General features: G+C 45.1%; 1 protein-coding gene across 5 annotated transcripts in view; it reads left to right on the top strand.

Moving 5' to 3' along the window:
* Nucleotides 1-17,354, top strand: part of KCTD1 (potassium channel tetramerization domain containing 1) — a 90,878-nt gene that overhangs the window by 64,914 nt on the left and 8,610 nt on the right. For all 5 annotated transcript variants that reach the window (XM_081251853.1, XM_081251852.1, XM_081251850.1 and 2 more), the window contains one exon: nt 5,153-5,297. In XM_081251853.1, coding sequence (XP_081107979.1) covers nt 5,153-5,297 — 145 coding nt within the window. The remainder of the gene's footprint in view (nt 1-5,152; nt 5,298-17,354) is intronic.

The following is a 17,354-nucleotide window of genomic DNA, read 5'->3' as shown; positions in this document are numbered from 1 at the left end:
CCCATAGCCCACTCTGCATACCCACTGGCACACTCAATCACACTGCACTTGATCTGCATTCCCAGCCCCACAGACTGTTAAATTCCACAAAAGTCAAGAGTGTGGCTTATTCTCCACTGCGTCCCCTGTATTTCACATGGCCAGGTTGAGTGAATATTGGTGGAAAAAATGAATGAATAACTGAATGACTACACAATAAAAGAGGAAAGAGAAATTCTTAAGGAACTGAGTCACAGTAAATTAGAGAAACCAGGTCCTCTAAATGAATGACTACACAAGAAAAAATTCTCAATGATTGATTCACACTAAGCCAGGTAAGTCAGGTCCTATCCCTATATTCTCTCTTTTTTTTTTTTAGCGTTACGCGGGCCTCACTGTTGTGGCCTCTTCCGTTGCGGACCACAGGCTTCCGGACACGCAGGCTCAGCAGCCTCAGCACCAGGGAAGCCCCCCTATATTCTCTTTTATTTAAGACCATTCTTTAATGCCAGGGAGAGGGGGAGCCACAGTGAGGAAGCCGACTAACTTTCCACCAAAAGGAGCTTAATTTCCTTGGAGATTTGGGCTGCATCATTTCCTCCATAAACAAAAGTAGTCAACAGAGTTAATACTAAAAAGCAAAAAAGAGGAATGTATTTTAATATCTGTTAATGCAGTTTTTTAGTGAACCTTTATAATTATTTTAATTAATGAAATATTTGCAGATAAAAATGATAATATGGGGCTTCCCTGGGGGCGCAGTGGTTGAGAGTCCGCCTGCCGATGCAGGGGACACGGGTTCGTGCCCCGGTCCGGGAGGATCCCACATACTGCGGAGCGGCTGGGCCCGTGAGCCATGACCGCTGAGCCTGCGCGTCCGGAGCCTGTGCTCCACAACGGGAGAGGCCACAACAGCGAGAGGCCCGCGTACCGCAAAAAAAAAAAAAAAAAAAAAGTAGTATGTTTGCAATTTACTTAGAAACTCCAGAGGGGGAGAGGGAGGCATAGAGATACAGGTGAAACAAGACTGGACAAGAATTGATAGCTTTAGAAGCTGGGTGGACACATGGGGGTTCATTATATTATTTTCTCCGCTTTGGCATAAAGTTTGAAACTGTCCAAAGTAGAATGTTAAAAAATAAATGTCAAAAAAATAAACTTGTGGAAGGAAGTTTTTCCCTGCATTGCCACTTGGTTCAATGAGTGTTAAAAAAAAAAAAAAAAAAAAAAAAAGCAGCTGTACATCATCCGGAGCAAGCTTGGTCTTGGTCAGTTGAAAAACAGGAATGTTCTCCAAGGTTAGTAAACTGTAATCAGTTCCACATAGTTTTCAGGCACCAGAGTTTACAAGTCACTGCAGTTGATTTGTAACTCCATTCATATGTCCACAAGAAATACAGCCTGTGTCGATGTTCCCCTCTATTTGCTTAGCCAAACAATGCTTTTCCACAGCACATTCAATCTCGAAACCGACCCAGGACCCCATTTTACGATCGCTGGCACCACCCTGTCTTTCCACATTGTTTTCACAAATTCAAAACCTCCTCTTTTTAAAGTTAGCAAAAATCTGCAGCAGTGTCTCTTTTTTTTATTACTTCTAACATTTGTTGACCCAAACGCAGGGACTCTTTCTTCTCCCAGGGCCCTTTCACCGCAGCCAGGAATGTGCATCCATGTGGCCACGGACTCTTCCTTCCCGATCCCTCCGTCCTCCTCTGCTCCAGCTCCTTCCGCCCCGCGCAGAAGGCAGGAGGGTTTTCCCACTAATTTAAGGCCACGCCCTTCCCACCTTATGGTCCACAGAGCGCGCCCTCCCCGGCCTGGCTCAAGCTCGAAGCGAAGGTTCCGGGCCAACGCAGGTTCCGGGGCTTCGGTGGGTTTCTCATCTAACGCGGGGAGTCCTGTCCTTCCTCCCAGCTTCTCACCCCCTTTCGTCTTGAATGATTCCACCTACAGACTCCATTTTCCCCACTGCCTCGCCCAGAGGTCGCAGTCACCTCCCTGCCCCGCCCCGCGCCGGATGTCCTTTCAGATTTCCCTCCTCTGTCCTTTGCCTCTTTTCCTGTGTCATCCAATTCAGATCCGAAGGCGCTTCTGATTGCAACTATGCGCAATTTCCCGTGTCTTTTGGAGGTGGGTTTTGTTTGTTTTGTTTTGATGGTATCCTAAAAACCGCTTACACGACACGTTTCTCCTGTCTTGGAAAGGTCTGTATCAGTACACTTAAGCCAAGATAGTTCCTTTTACTCCTTCAGTCCTGTTGCCTACAGTGCCCGCAGGCTTCTAAGAACTGTTTTCGTAGACATAGTAGTTTCGTAGTTTTCGTTTGCTACTTTGGGGTACCTTCTTTTGCCGTGTTCTTTTTGAGCGTGCCGTGACTCTTATTGAATTTTTCATCAACCCTGAGAAAAAGGGTACTTTTATAAAAGAAATGGAGACGGAGAGAAGTTGATTCACCCAGATTACAGCTAGTAACTGGCGGAGCCTCATTCCCCTCCTCACTCAGTCACTGCTTTACCCATTCACTCCGTGAAGATTTATTTATTTAATTTAATTAATTTATTTATTTTGTGGTACGCGGGCCTCTCACCGCTGTGGCCTCTCCCGTTGAGGAGCACAGGCTCCGGACGCGCAGGCCCAGCGCCCATGGCTCACGGGCCCAGCCGCTCCGCGGCACGTGGGATCCTCCCGGACCGGGGCACGAACCCGTGTCCCCTGCATCGGCAGGCGGACTCCCAACCACTGCGCCACCAGGGAAGCCCGTGAAGATTTATTTAATCACGCATTCTGTGCTGGCGACCTTCCAAGTCTAGATTTTGAAATTGAGTATTTAAAAATTAAAAGCCTGGGATTTATTTAAGAATAAAATATTTACTTTTCATCTCATTAGTGAAGTGACTTGTAATCTTTGATATTAATTTATTTCAGGCCACAGACATAATCAGTGTACACGCTTGGATTTCATTATAAAACTCTTGCTGAACAAATGTAAGGTAGAAATGAAAACTCTAGACCAAAAGCTTTCATTCAGCAGTGGTAATTCTTTTCATTCCAGTCATTGTAGGGAGGCCCCTTTAAGATCAAACAGACTGTGCCCAAATCCCCCAATGCTACTTAACTAGTTGGGCAAGTTACTCATCATTTTGAGCCTATTTCTTCATCTTTAAAAGGAGGATAATGGATTTGTTGCATACATAAAGTGCTTAGGCGAGTGTAAGTTATCTGGAAAACACTTAATAAATATAGTTCTCTTTTCTTCTCCTGTCAACTGTAAATTTATCATTAACAGTGAAGAGTAGAATGTTTTCATAATAGGCAAACAAGTCTTATTCTTTCCCATCCTGCACCAAACTGTCCTGGAAACAGTATAAATACGTGACAAAATGTGTTTTCGTTTCACTGCCTCTTCTTTCTATAGTCTACCATTTGATTGATGTGTTTATGAGAAATGAATGACAAGGTAGCATGTGGTGGAAGAATCCCAGGATGGTTGTAACCTACACCCTGGATGATGACCCTCAATTCGTGGAACGTTGGATGAAAATAGTAGTTGAGAAAAATATATTGAGTTTTAAAAATATGATCTGACTAATTAGTTGCTTTCTTCTTTGCGCTTACTACCTTCAGGTAGGACGTGAGTTTTCTAATTATCTTTAGAAGATTTTTATTGAAACAAATTCACAAGTCTTTCTTTTTGGGGAGGGAGGGGAGCAGCTTTCCTATTTGTTGGTTGGTTTGTTGTATTCTAAGAGGGATGGAATTGTCGATTTACCATTACATCTGTCCCATTTCAACAATAAGATTAGAAAATTTCAAAATCATCTTCAAATCAAAATCATCATCAAAGCAATAAAGTGGTGTTCCAAATCAGAGAGAGACTTGTTATGAGTTCTACAAAATCTTTTCTTAAAAAATGGAACCATTTTCCTGCCTACCTGTTCATGAAAATCAAATGCACCTCTTGGCAAAGGAAGAGATTTCAAGTGTGTAAATTCTATTTTCTGATACAGGATATTTATTTGTCATTAGCCAACACTCTACCTGTTCATACTATAGATGTGACTGCTTTCTGTTAACTGAAAGTGTATATATACACTGAAAGTGTATATATAAAGTGTATAGTTTCAGCCTTCCTTAAAGAGATAAATGATAATGGATACAAAATGCTTTAACTGTAGCACACTTTTCAAATGTTAACTGTAAAGAAGAAAAACATATTATAGATTCCTCTTTTTAAAAATTACCCATAGCGGGCCTCCCTGGTGGCGCAGTGGTTGGGAGTCCGCCTGCCGATGCAGGGGATGCGGGTTCGTGCCCCGGTCTGGGAGGATCCCATATGCCGCGGAGCGGCTGGGCCCGTGAGCCATGGCCGCTGGGCCTGCGCGTCCGGAGCCTGTGCTCCGCGGCGGGAGAGGCCACGGCAGTGAGAGGCCCGCATAACGCAAAAAGAAAAAAAAAAAAAAAAAAAAAATTACCCATAGCCACTTACGTTTCAGCACTAGGTCATACTTTTTGGGTGGTCAAATGTTTATATTTTATAACGATTCCTGGCTGTTACAGATGATTTTTGCTGAGACCTAGGAAACTAGACTGCATATTGTTAATGGAAAACATATTCTCTTAGATGAGTGATATTCTCAATTATTGTTTTTTATAATGAAATGTAGATGTTAGCATATAGGCATTGCTTTATTTTTAGAAAATTTGGGATTCATGAGTAGGGAAAGCTCAGAAAACAAATTTCTTAAAAACAAAATTGCTTTTTTTGTAGAATCTGTTTAAAAGACACTTTGAAGCAATTATATATATATATATAATAATGGCAGAGAGGGTTGTTTTAAGTAACACAGAGGGAAAGACATGATCTTCCATTACAGTGACAGCACTTAGCCATAATCACCATGTCAGGACATCTTCTTTACAGGTAAAAGACATTGAATAATAGAATTTACTTGAGAAAGGCTGAGACTATTTTGAATTGTCTGGTCTTGAGATATTTATCAAGCAGGGGCCAGTATTTCTCAGAAAACCATAACTACTTAGTGGGTGATTTTCCCGGACTGCCATCTTCAAAAGTGCTAACTTTGACAGTGACACAAAACAGTAGCTCTCAGTCTTAGCAGCTGAACAATTGATTCTAATTGTCTTCACTGTTCCCTCTTTCCTATCACAGAATCGGAAGACTTTTTGATGGTACAGAGCCCATTGTTTTGGACAGTCTCAAACAGCACTATTTCATTGACAGAGATGGACAGATGTTCAGATATATCTTGAATTTTCTACGAACATCAAAACTCCTCATTCCTGATGATTTCAAGGTGAGGGATTCATATTAAATTACCAACAGCATAAATATGTGCTTTGTTTTGATATGCTCCAAAAAATATTTCCAGTTCTACGTTTTTAACATACACCAACTCTAATGGCATCAGAGGTTTCTGACATCGTTATACCGTCTTAATGAAATAGAGTATATGGTCATTAAAGTTTTACATGGCCAAAAGAGGACAGCTTTTATGTGAAGAATAGAATTACAACTCATTTTAATACATTGAAAATAAGTTGGTTAAATTCAAAGCTTATTTCTGACAAGTCTTAGGTAGAGAATAAAAGGAAACCTCCTTAGCTTAATAAAGACTTTTTCTCCCAGAAATTTAAAGGAGGAATTATACTTATCAGTAAAATTTTAGAAGTGTTCCCTTTTAAAGTTACTAACAAGTGTTAAAGTTAGTCCTACATGGTGCTGGCAACTCTAGGCAATGAAATTAGACAAGAACAAATAGAAAATGTTAATATTAGAAGGGTGTATACAAAAATGTTATCTTTGCAACTGTTAATACTTCTCTAAATAAAGGATTCTAAAGGATCAATTAAATACTATTACAACTAATAAAGAACTCATTAAGGCATCCACATTCAGAGTCAATATATTAAAATCAGTAGCTTACCAATAGAAGAGCAAAAGCCAATTATAAAATGTAATGGGAAAATGTACCACTAACAGTAACAACAAAAATTGTAACACCCAGGAATAAACTTAAGAAATATGCAAAGCTTGATTAAGAAAACTGCAAATCTCTACATACAAGTTTAAAACAAGAATTGAATAGATGAAGAGACATTCTCTGTTCCTGGTTGGGAAGCTTCAATATTGTAAAGATGTCAGCTATGCCCAAATTAACTTATACGTTCAGTGCAAACCCATTTAAGTCACAAGTTTTTTAAATGACATATGACCCATTTATAAAGTTTGTGTAGAAGAAAAGAATGCTTAAGGAGAGCTAAAAAATATTTGGTGGTGATAGTAATGGTGGGCAATAGTGGATGTGTCCTACCAGACATCACAACATACTAGCGCTACAGTGATTAGAAAGTGTGATCCTGACAGGGCTAAATTATACACATAGATCAATGGAGAAAAACAGGGTTTGGAGACAGATGTGTGTGTATGTAGGAATTTGATATATTATAAAGGTGGTATTTCAAATCGGTGGGAAAAGAAAGGAATAGTCAGTAATTGGCAGTGAGACAATTGGGACTAAGACCTTTGGAAAAAAATATAAAGCCAGAGCCCTATCTCTGTCGTAAGCTCACCAAAATTCCAGGAATAAACATAAAAGTTAAAGCTATAAAAGTACTGGAAGAAAATAAAAGGGAATTTCCAAAAGTATAATTTTCAGGCAGTGAGGGCCTACTTAAGCAAGACTTACTACCCAGAAGCCATCCTTAAAAAAAGAAAAAAATTGTTGAACTAAAGACACCATATACAGATAAAAGACAAGTGTCAGCCTAGTTGAAATATTTGCAACAAAAAATTAATATCCATTATAAAAGAGCTCCTAAAAATCTGTAGGAAACATGCAAACAACCCAATGGAAAACATTTTAAAATGTAAACAAAAGTTTCTCAAGGAAAAGAATAGAAATTGCCAATAAACATTTGAAAAGATATTCAGTCGCTCTAGTATCAAAGAAACAAAACTTAAATGAGATACCCCCTTTTATCCATCAGATTGGCAAAGATTAAAAATTGGTAATATATAGTATTGGGGAACATACAGTGTGGTTGGGAGTGAAAACTATTAAACATTTTTGGAGGACAATTTAGTGGTAGTTTTAATTTAGTTTTGATTTAGCAGTTCCATGTCTGTTAATTTATCTTCTAGAAGTAACACATAAATATACAAAAATATATGTACATAGAATGTTTATTATAATTATATTTGTAATAGTAAAAATTGGACACAATTTTAAAATGTTCAACAATGGCAGATGGTTACAAATATTACACAATATTCATACTATGGATTAGTTGATGTATGGGGAAAAAAATCACCAAGATTTTTTTCAGTGAAAGCATTAAGTTGCAGAATAGTATGTTTCTATTTATGTAAAAAATTATGAGTATGTATGTGTAAATAGAAAAAGATCTAGAAGAATAGATCCCAAATTAATAGGGGTTCGGGGGGGGCTCTCATCCATCCTCTCCTTCAGGACTTTGACCTGTAGGGTACGGGCCAAGGATGACTAGCCATATGGAAAAGAGAGTGTAGAAGGGTCATATCATGTACACATTCCTCTTACTTGAAAACAATATACATTTGGCAGAAAAATAAGAGAATAATAACTGTAATGAGTGTGTGCAGTTCCCCGCAGCCCCGGAATGAATCGGAGGAACTCTTGTGACCCTGCTGCTCCCCAGCCAGTTGGGGGTTCCCGGGGGCCTCTCAGAGCAGGCCTCTCACGGTGCTGAGCAGGATTCCAGGGTTTATAGACATTGGAAGTTGGTTTGTGCAACGTGGCTCCTAAATGCAAAAGTCGGCAGCTTTACCAAGGATGGTCTCTTCCAACTCAGAAAGGAAAACGTATTGCGAGTCTCTAATACGATGCATCTGCGAGCATCGTCCGCAGGGGCCGCAGGGGACTCTCCGGGCTCCAGCCCTCAGTCTAGAGCTGGGGACCCACCTGCTTAGACACGAGGGCAGAGCGAGCTGACGGGCCCCTCTCTGCAGGGACCCCCAGCTGCAGAGTTGACAGCCGGCCGCTTCGCACACCAGCTGCAGCGGAACGGGAGCTCGGAGGGAAGTCTTCTAGAAAGCAGGCAGAGGCCCTACGTGGAGATGCGAAGCAGGGCTGAGTCCTGCACTGGGCACAGAAGGGAAGGAAGGAGTGGGGGAGGGGGAGAGGACTGCTGCGCGTGGGCGGGGCTTCGGCAGGGACCCCAGCCCCTCTTCAGACCCGGCGCCCCGGGTGGCAGGCGTTGGCTCCTGGGTTAGGGCTGGGAGAGCAAGTCGGCGAGTAGAGAAAGGGCTGAAAGAATGGAGAGCCAAGGTTTCCTTCCTCTCTGGTGTTTTCCTAGAAGGAAGGCACTAGGAGTGGGAAAGGGGGTGGAGGAGAGAAATTTCACCTTTAGTTCTATTTGAAGGTGATTGCATTTCCAGACGCCCACTCAGAACATTGACCTGGATAGTTCACTGGCTCCTTAAACGAGCTGCCCACCCAGGAGCTGGCGGGGCCCACCGCCTCCTCCCTGCTGCCAGCACCGTGAAACCCGCTCCTCTCCCCTTGCATCCTATCCATCTCAGTGAAAATGCCAGAACCCACCGTCCTGCTCCAGACCCTACCCTCCCACACCCATCCATCGGTGGCTCTGCCTAGAGTACCCTCCGGATACTTCTCGAATCAATTCACCCCTCTCATCCCCCCTCCCTAGTCCAAGGCCCGGCAACTCTCTGGGTGCCTCAGGCTCGCTTCATAATTGGTGTCCCGTCTCCCACCCTTATCCCTTCTCGTCCACTCTCCATGTTGAAACCAGGAGACACTTTTTTCCATTAAACCTTTTTTTTTTTTTTTTTTTTTTTTTGCGGTACGCGGGCCTCTCACTGTTGTGGCCTCTCCCGTTGCGGAGCACAGGCTCCCGACACGCAGGCTCAGCAGCCATGGCTCAGGGGCCCAGCCGCTCCGCGGCATGTGGGATCTTCCCGGACCGGGGCACGAACCCGTGTCCCCTGCATCGGCAGGCGGACTCTCAACCACTGCGCCACCAGGGAAGCCTTCCATTAAACTTTTTATTTTGAGATCATGGTCGATTCTCATGCAGCTGTAAGAAATAATGGAGAGATCCTGTGTTACCCAGTTCCCCCCAGTGTAACATCTTGCAAAATTATACTACAGCCTCACAACTGGGATGTCAGCATTGTCACAGTCAAGGTACAGAACATTTCCATCATGGCCAGGATCCCTCCTGTTGCCCTTTTATAGCTATGCCCTCCTCCCTCTCCCCCTCCTCCATCTCCCACCCCATCCCTCACCAAGGGACACTTTTAAAAAACATCGTGTATAGTGACTTGCTCCTGCTTCAAACTCTGCAGGAGTTTCCCATTCCTTGTTCATGGAGCAAAGCAGCACATCCCTGTCAGAACCCACGAGGCCCCTGCCTACCTCATCCGGCTCTTAACCTACACATGTGCCACACCATCTTCTTGTTCCCGTTCAGAGCAGCCCACTCTGTCTGTCTGATGCTCTTTCCCTGGCCTTTATTTGTCACTTAGGGCTCATCATATTCATCACTAAGCCATCGAGTGCCTAGTCTAGCTTAGATTTGCCTGTATCCCCGCTTCTCCGTGGTCACACACAGTGTATTTGTAATTATTTGTCTCTGTTGTTTAGCGCTTATGTACCCAGCTGTATGTTAGCAAATGCTTTCAGCTACAAGTGTTGAAACAGCCAATCAACAGCACCTTAAACTAATGGAGATTTGTTTTTCTCACATAAGAAATCAGAGGTCCATGGCTGTTGGCAGTGGTATCTGCTCAGTGATGGTATCAAGGACAGGACTCTCTCTTTTTGTTTTGTCATCCTCAGTGTTGACGTTCTGGCCTCATGCTTGTCACCTCAGGGTCTTAAGGTGACTGCCACAGCTCCAGGCATCACATCCTCATTCAAGGCAGGAAAAGGGGACAGAAGGCTTATAACTCACAAGACTTCGTCCTTGTCAGAAGATTCCCAGGTTCTCTTTATATCTCATTGGCTAGAACTGAGCCTCCCCTAGCTGCAAAGGAGGCTGAAAAAGTGAATTTTATTCTTTTTCAACCTCTACAGTGAGAGAAATGGGCAAAGGCTAAGGGGTTGGGAATAGCTATTGGGGAAGCTAGCCAGCAGTGTCTGTCACACTAGCTCAGCCCTGCACGTAGTAACATGTAAATATCTGTGGCATAAGTGAATGAATACACGGATGGATGAGTAAATGAATGAAGTGAGTCTCACATTCAAACCAGATTGTCATTCATACCTGGTCATATACTTCCTTATATTTGAACTTTGGATATTTTGTATGTATATCCTGACTCTTTAACTACTTTGTAAGAGTCTCACAAACCGGATCATTTTTAGGTTTTTCTAGAGGACATTGTGTGCTGGACATGTAATAATTACTTAGTATTAATTAATTTAAACAGAGCCAAAAAAGGTCAAAAGAGTCATAGGAGACCAGAAGCTAACTATAAGTAGGCACTACACTTCCATTTAAAATCATATAGGACTAAATGGAAATTATAAAACATGTATGTATGTAATATCATCATCCTAAGCTACTTGTCAGGGTAATATATTAACTTATAATTTCCATGATTAAAAGAGATGCAGACTCCAGGGAATATAAAACAATTTATGGGGAATTACAGTCAGAAAATGATAATAGCCATTTGTTTTTAGTTGCAGTATGTTCCAGAAACAGAGCTAGGTGTTTTAAACACATTTAAATGTGGCAGGCATTATTTTTACTCCAAGAATATTCAGGTTAGATGCTGGGCAGAGAAAAACTGCATGGGAGATAAGCTGTGGCCCATTCCAGAGGACAGTCCCTTGAGGACTCACCCAGTCACCACCCCCAGCCCCCCACCCCTGGCTAGGATTGGGATGGGTGCTTCTCTGTACCTTTGGTGCTCCCTTGGGATTCCAGAGCTCTGAAAGACCTGCTGTTCATCAACTCTAAGCACAGAACACACCCTTTAATTGCCTAAGGTTTTAACTGTAGCCCACACTTGGGGAAAAAGACAAAAAGCATGTCAAATGAAACTCACGTATCCCAGGGCCCTGAAATGTTTCCCACAGAACCTCTGGGTGACAGACAGGCTGTAAATTACAGGGAGTCTGGAACCTGGCCGAGCAGCCGAAGAACAGGTGATGATGGAAGTGCATCCACCGCAGTCTGTGCGAATCACAAACGTGGGGGCACACAGATGGGCTCAGTCTGCCTGTCCCTGAGCAGTACTATAGTGCTTTCTTCCTTGGCAGAGCTTATCTCCTGACCTTGGAAAAGGGACAAGGCATTTGGCTTGTGGAGAGAATCTCTCTTACTGGGTTTGCAGGGAGAGCATTCCTTGATGACCTGCTCCCCTCTCCAGCTATTTAACGCTGGGTTGAGGAAATGCATGAAATCTTGAAATCACCGCATCCTACGACCCTGAAAATCTCGTTCTGCAAATGTGCTGTCTGAGCTAGATACCCATTTAACAATTTAGATAATTTCATACTTCGGAACACCACTTAAGTGGCAGCTGCTTGTGCGCTGCTCCCACTGAAAGGCATTGGAATCTGTTCTCTAGATAAGTGATTGTAGAACTTCTTTGCCGTGTTTTATTATGGATAATAATAAAACTTCCCTTCATTTCCCCTCACCCCTAATTATACTGATTTGTTCACTGTTGCTCTATTTTCTGCTCACTCCCAGGCATGCATGGGCATGTGTGGGTGCACATACCCATATACACACGCATGCACACAGTTGGAATTACCAGCACATCAGAAGTCCAGAGCTTTGGTTCCTTTTTTGATGGGGAACCACAAAATTACCCCTCTCTAGGCTTCTATTCTGAGCCCCTTTGGTAAGTGCCCGTGTGTTGCTAACATCTTTTGTGGTCTCTGGATAGATGTCTCCCCTTCTTAGATAAAGAAAAATTTGCTAGCAGACAGCCTCCAGCTTACCTCTCCCTGGCTTAAGTTCAAAAGTCTATTAGTGGGCTTCCCTGGTGGCGCAGTGGTTGAGAGTCCTACTGCCGATGCAGGGGACACGGGTTCGTGCCCCGGTCCGGGAAGATCCCACATGCCGCGGAGCAGCTGGGCCCATGAGCCATGGCTGCTGAGCCTGCACGTCCGGAGCCTGTGCTCTGCAGCGGGAGAGGCCACAACAGTGAGAGGCCCGCATACCACACACACACACACACACAAAGTCTATTAGTTATTTCTAATAACCTTTTAATATTGCAGAAGAAGTATATGTACGTTGTAGGAAACCTGGAAAAATAGACAAGCAAAAAGAAAAGTTTCAACAGTATATTCCCACCACTCAGAGATTGCCGATGTTAAAACTTTAGTGCATAGGCTTCTGGGTCTTTTGCTATGCTTATTTCAGACAATATCTCTACCTTTCCATTTTAATAAAATTTTATTTCCTCTAATACTGCAACCATATTCAGATTTCCCTGGTTGACCCCCAGAATGTCCTTTCTATGTGGGTTTTTTTTTTTTTGATCCAGGGATTCTTTATTTTTTATTTTATTTTTGGCTGCATTGGGTGTTTGTTGCTGTGTGCGGGCTTTCTCTAGTGGTGAGCGGGGGCTACTCTTCGTTGCAGTGCGCAGGCTTCTCATTGTGGTGGCTTCTCTTGTTGAGCACAGGCTCTAGGCGTGCGGGCTGCAGTAGTTGTGACACGCGGGCTCAGTAGTCGCGGCTCACAGGCTCTAGAGCACAGGCTCAGTAGTTGCGGTGCACGGGCTTAGTTGCTCTGCGGCATGGGGCTTCTTCCTGGACCAGGGATTGAACCCCTGTGCCCTGCGTTGGCAGGCAGATTCCTATCCACTGAGCCACCAGGAAAGTCCCTTCTGTGTGGTTTTTCCAAGCTGGTATCTGATCCGAGACCTCGATGAACCTAGTTATGTCCCTTCCTTTTATTATCTAGCATAGTCCCTTTTTATATGATGCTGACTTGCTGAAGAGACCGGGCCACTTGCCGTACACAATGTCCCACCATCTGGGTTTGTCTGGTTGCTTTGTCATGTGAGCTCATTACGCTAACCTCTCATTTCCTGTAAACTGCAACTTGTATCTAAAGACTTGATAGGTTTAAGTTAAATATTTTGGTGAGAATACATCTCCAGTGATGTTGGGTACTTCATATTGCGTCACATTAGCAAACACGTGTGGTTGAGTCACCACTAATGATACTAGGAGTGACCATTCATTCAGGGTACGTTCTGTGTTCCTGTAGTTGCAGCAGAAATTATTCCTGTCTAGCTCAGAGTTTCTCAGCTCACAGTATTAACATTTTGAGCCACATGATTGTTGTGGTAGGGCTGTCCCAGGCATTGTCAGATGTTGAGTAGCATCCCCGGCCTCTACCCACTACATGCCAGTAGCACCCAACCCCTCCCAGTTATGGAACCAACAGTGTCTCCAGACATTGCAAAATGCCCTGGCTTAAGGAAAAGAGGAAGGAAGGATTTATGGGAAGGATTCTTGTTTATCTCACAGAATTAGTGGGAACATTCTCTCAGGGGTGGAGACACCAGGGCAGCTCTGAGGACCTTGGTTGTGGGAGTCTGTGGGCTTCTAGAATGCTGCCCTTAACCTGGCTCTGCCCCAGCAATGCCCAGGGTCTCGCTCCCTTTTTTGGTTCCACAGAGAGACCATCTGATTGGCTCCACTTAGCTCCAATGCTGGTGCTTCAGCCAATCAGCTGTGGCAACACAGACGTGGCTTCTAGGTACTCATTCCTGAGGAACGAACTTTCTCGGAGGAGGCAGAGTGCTGAGCTGGGGAGACCTCCCCCCACAGCCGGAAGTGTCTTCTTCCCTAGCACCTGAGGGAGTGCCCACTCGGGATGTCGGCCCCGCCCACGGTCTCAGCTCTGCCACCTAGAGTTGGCGTCCCTGCTGCAGAGACTGTTGCTCCTGGTACGCCTGCCGAGGCCCACTTCTCTCCCTCTCCCCAGGACACTCCCTCTGACGCAGGGCAAGCTGCAGTAACCAGAGGTAGCAGCCAGCGCCAGCACCCTGTCAGATAGCATCCCAGCCCTGGCCACACACCAGGCTGTGGCTTCCAGGTGCTCATGGATCTGCCCTCGGCACCCTGTCACTGTCACCTGTGGACACTTTAGCTTTTCTCTGGGAGAGTCAGAGAGGTGGGGCTGGAGACAGTGGCCGGGTAGAGAAGGGACCTTGCCACCTCTCGCGTTACCTTCAGTAGCCATCAGGGCTGGGCATCCTTGGCCCAGGAAAAGGAGTGGTCGGGAGGGGCTGGAAGATGGTGTTCAGACTGTGCTGAACAGGGAAGAAGACTCCTGGCCGGAAGTACCAAGTGATAGCAGGGCAAAAGGAGTGACTGGGCCAGTCCTCCTGGGCTTTGAAGAAAAGGAAGGGGTTTGGGGTAGGGGAGAGCAGACCAGGTGGAGCACAGAGGAGTTTCAGGGCAGTGAAACTACCTTGTGTGATATTATAATGCTGGATACATGTCATCAGACAGTTGTCCAAACCCACACAGTGTTCAACAGCGAGAGTGAACCCTAACGTGAGGACTTCGGTTATGATGTGTCAGTGTAAGTTCATAGATTGTAACAAATGGACCAGTCTGGTGGAGGCTATGGGTAGCCCGGGAGGCTGTGCATGGGTGGGGGGAGGGGGCATATGGGAAACCTCTCTACCTTCTGCTCGGTTTTGCTGTGAACAAAACTGCTCTAAAAAAAGAAAATTGAAAGGAATGAAAAATGGAAGGAAGACAGGGAGGAAAGGAGGGTTACAGAGCCAGAGAAATTAAGAGCCTCAGAGGTCCCAAACCTCACACACTGAAAAAACTGTGAGGGCCCACCTCCCCCTAAAAAACAAATTTTTTTTTTCTTTTTTTTTGCGGTACGTGGGCCTCTCACTGTTGTGGCCTGTCCTGTTGCGGAGCACGGGCTCCGGACGCGCAGGCTCAGTGGCCATGGCTCATGGGCCCAGCCGCTCCGCGGCATGTGGGATCTTCCCGGACCGGGGCACGAACCCGTGTCCCCTGCATCGGCAGGTGGACTCTCAACCACTGCGCCACCAGGGAAGCCCAACAAATGTTTTTAAAGCAAAGTTTTATAAGGATCTGTTTTTGTTTATGATTACTACATGGATGCTATTGTTGAAATGTAAAATATAAAATCCTTTCATTTCTCCTCGTTTTCTTGGCGCCTCCTCTTTGCAGGTGCCCAGATACATACATACCCTGCCTTCTGGGGAACCAAGCACGGCCCGAGAGACCCGGAAGCAGGACCCCCTGTCCCGAGTGCGGGTGGGAGAAGAGCTTCTAGAGCTCCGGGGAGGAGCTGGATGCATTCCTCGTAGAAAAACCCACTTTGTGCCCATGGTACCTAGCATGGCCGCTGCACATAAACAGGTCTTAAAATGAGTGAGTGGCCGAGTTGCCTTTTGAGGGGAAGGACCTGTGAAATTTCAAGTACATTAGGCGTGAAATAAGCCTAATGTGGAACTAGAAGCCGTGTGTGGTAGGCTGAGTAATGGCTCCCAAAGGTGTCCACATCCTAATCCCCAGAACCTGTGAATGTCACCTTACGTGGCAAAAGGGACCTTGCAGATGTGATGAAGTTTAAGGATTTGGAGATGGGGAGATTATCCAGGATAACCCAGGTGGACCCAGTAGAACCACGGGAGTCCTTAGAAGTGAAAGAGGAAGGCTGGAGGGTCAGAGTCAGAGAAGGTATCAGGAAGGAAGTGGTGTGATGGTTAGCCACAAGCCAAGGAATGTGTGGGCAGCCCCTGGAAGCTGGAAAGCACGAGGAACCTGATTCTCCCCTAGAACCTCCAGAAAAAAAGGCAGCTCTGCCAATACCCCGTCTTTGTTCTGTGAGACCTGTTTCAGACTTCTGACCTCCAGAACTGCAAGAGAATAAATTTGTGCTGTTTCACAGCACCAAATTTGTGGTAATTTCTGACAGCAGCAGTAGGAAACCAATACACTGTGTATATCACTTTCCTCCCTGTATGGAAAATGTCTTCTGAATTCAAATATTTAATCAAGAAATAAGCTTTTGAAGAATGGCCCATCTGCCTTTTGGAGGCCACCCACATTTACTTTCCCGTTCCGTGTACTTCTCTCCAAGGTCTCAGGGAAGCCCAGTGTATTCACCTGTAAAATGAGATCTTGATCTTTCTGCCTCTCAGAATTATTGCAAATCTCAAAAAAATTTCTTTTTTATTTTAAAAATATGTATTCTAGGATTTTAAATTATTTAAACAGGATAATAGGTCTGTGAATAACCTATCTTTTACTGAATATGAGGCTAAGCAAGAGATATGGTTGATGCTGTCTTAACGAGAGAAGGTAAAATCAGCGTGGGAGCAGAGAAGAGTAATGGCTACTAGAACATTCTGGACTTGCTTTGCTGAAAGCAGACACGGATGCTTTGGAGTCACTTCCTTCAAAAGAAGAACTGGGGACAAACCTGCTGCAGCCCCATAAACGCCTGCCCAGTTCCACCTCGTCCCTTGGGAACAAGAGGCTGAGTCGTCTAGAGTTTGTAAAAGCCAATGAAAGGAAGGTGGGCATCGTCAGATAGGAACTGAGCCTTCAGGGAAAAAGACTTCAAAAGATTGAGATACCAGAAGAGATGAGCACAAGGCCAGAAAATCTAAAAGGAAACAGGATAAACCCTAAACAACGTGAAATGTAGACAGTAAAATTATATGATCCTGACTGAGGAAGGAAAGGAGGCTGAGGCTTCTGGAGAGAGTGGCCGTGGAGACTGAGTCTGTTCTGCAGGGAGTTCTCGGATGAGACGGGAGGCGGGCGTTAGGAAGCGGAGAAGGACGGATGTAAAGGAGCCTGCCATGAAAAGCACAGCCAGCGTGAGCTTAGCTGTGCAGAGAATGGTTACAGGGTGACCTTTCTGGTGCTCGGGCCAGTGGAGGACGATGCTGGGAGGCGAGTCAGAGTGGGCAGCCGATGGCCACGCCAAGCGCACACGCTCAGCTGTTCTCCAGCCTTCCCTCCCTAGCGCAGAGGGCGGCCCCGTCCTGCAGACCAGCTGGTGCAGCGGGAAAGGAAGAAGTGGAGCCGAGATAGTCAAGAGACAGTAAAAGAACACCTGGCAGCTTGAGGTCGTTCAAGGCTAGGCCTGTGAGATGACGTCCCGAGTGCAGGATGACCTTCGGGAGAGCCCTCTGAATCCTTCACTTTCCCGACCACTAACTAGCAGGGTCCTTGAGCCGCCCTGAGCAGGGCCAAAGGGCTGATAAGGCCAGTGTTTCCCTCATTTTCCAAGAGCGGCTAATGATCACTGTGAGCAACATGATGTAGGGAGGGACTGAGTCCATGGCGGACTTCAGAGTGGATTAT

This window comes from Mesoplodon bidens, assembly GCF_964165515.1.
Source record: "Mesoplodon bidens genome assembly, chromosome: 13".
Taxonomy (NCBI): Eukaryota; Metazoa; Chordata; class Mammalia; order Artiodactyla; family Ziphiidae; genus Mesoplodon; species Mesoplodon bidens.
Note: the sequence above shows the minus strand (reverse complement) of the source record. Positions and strands in the feature narration are given on the sequence as shown.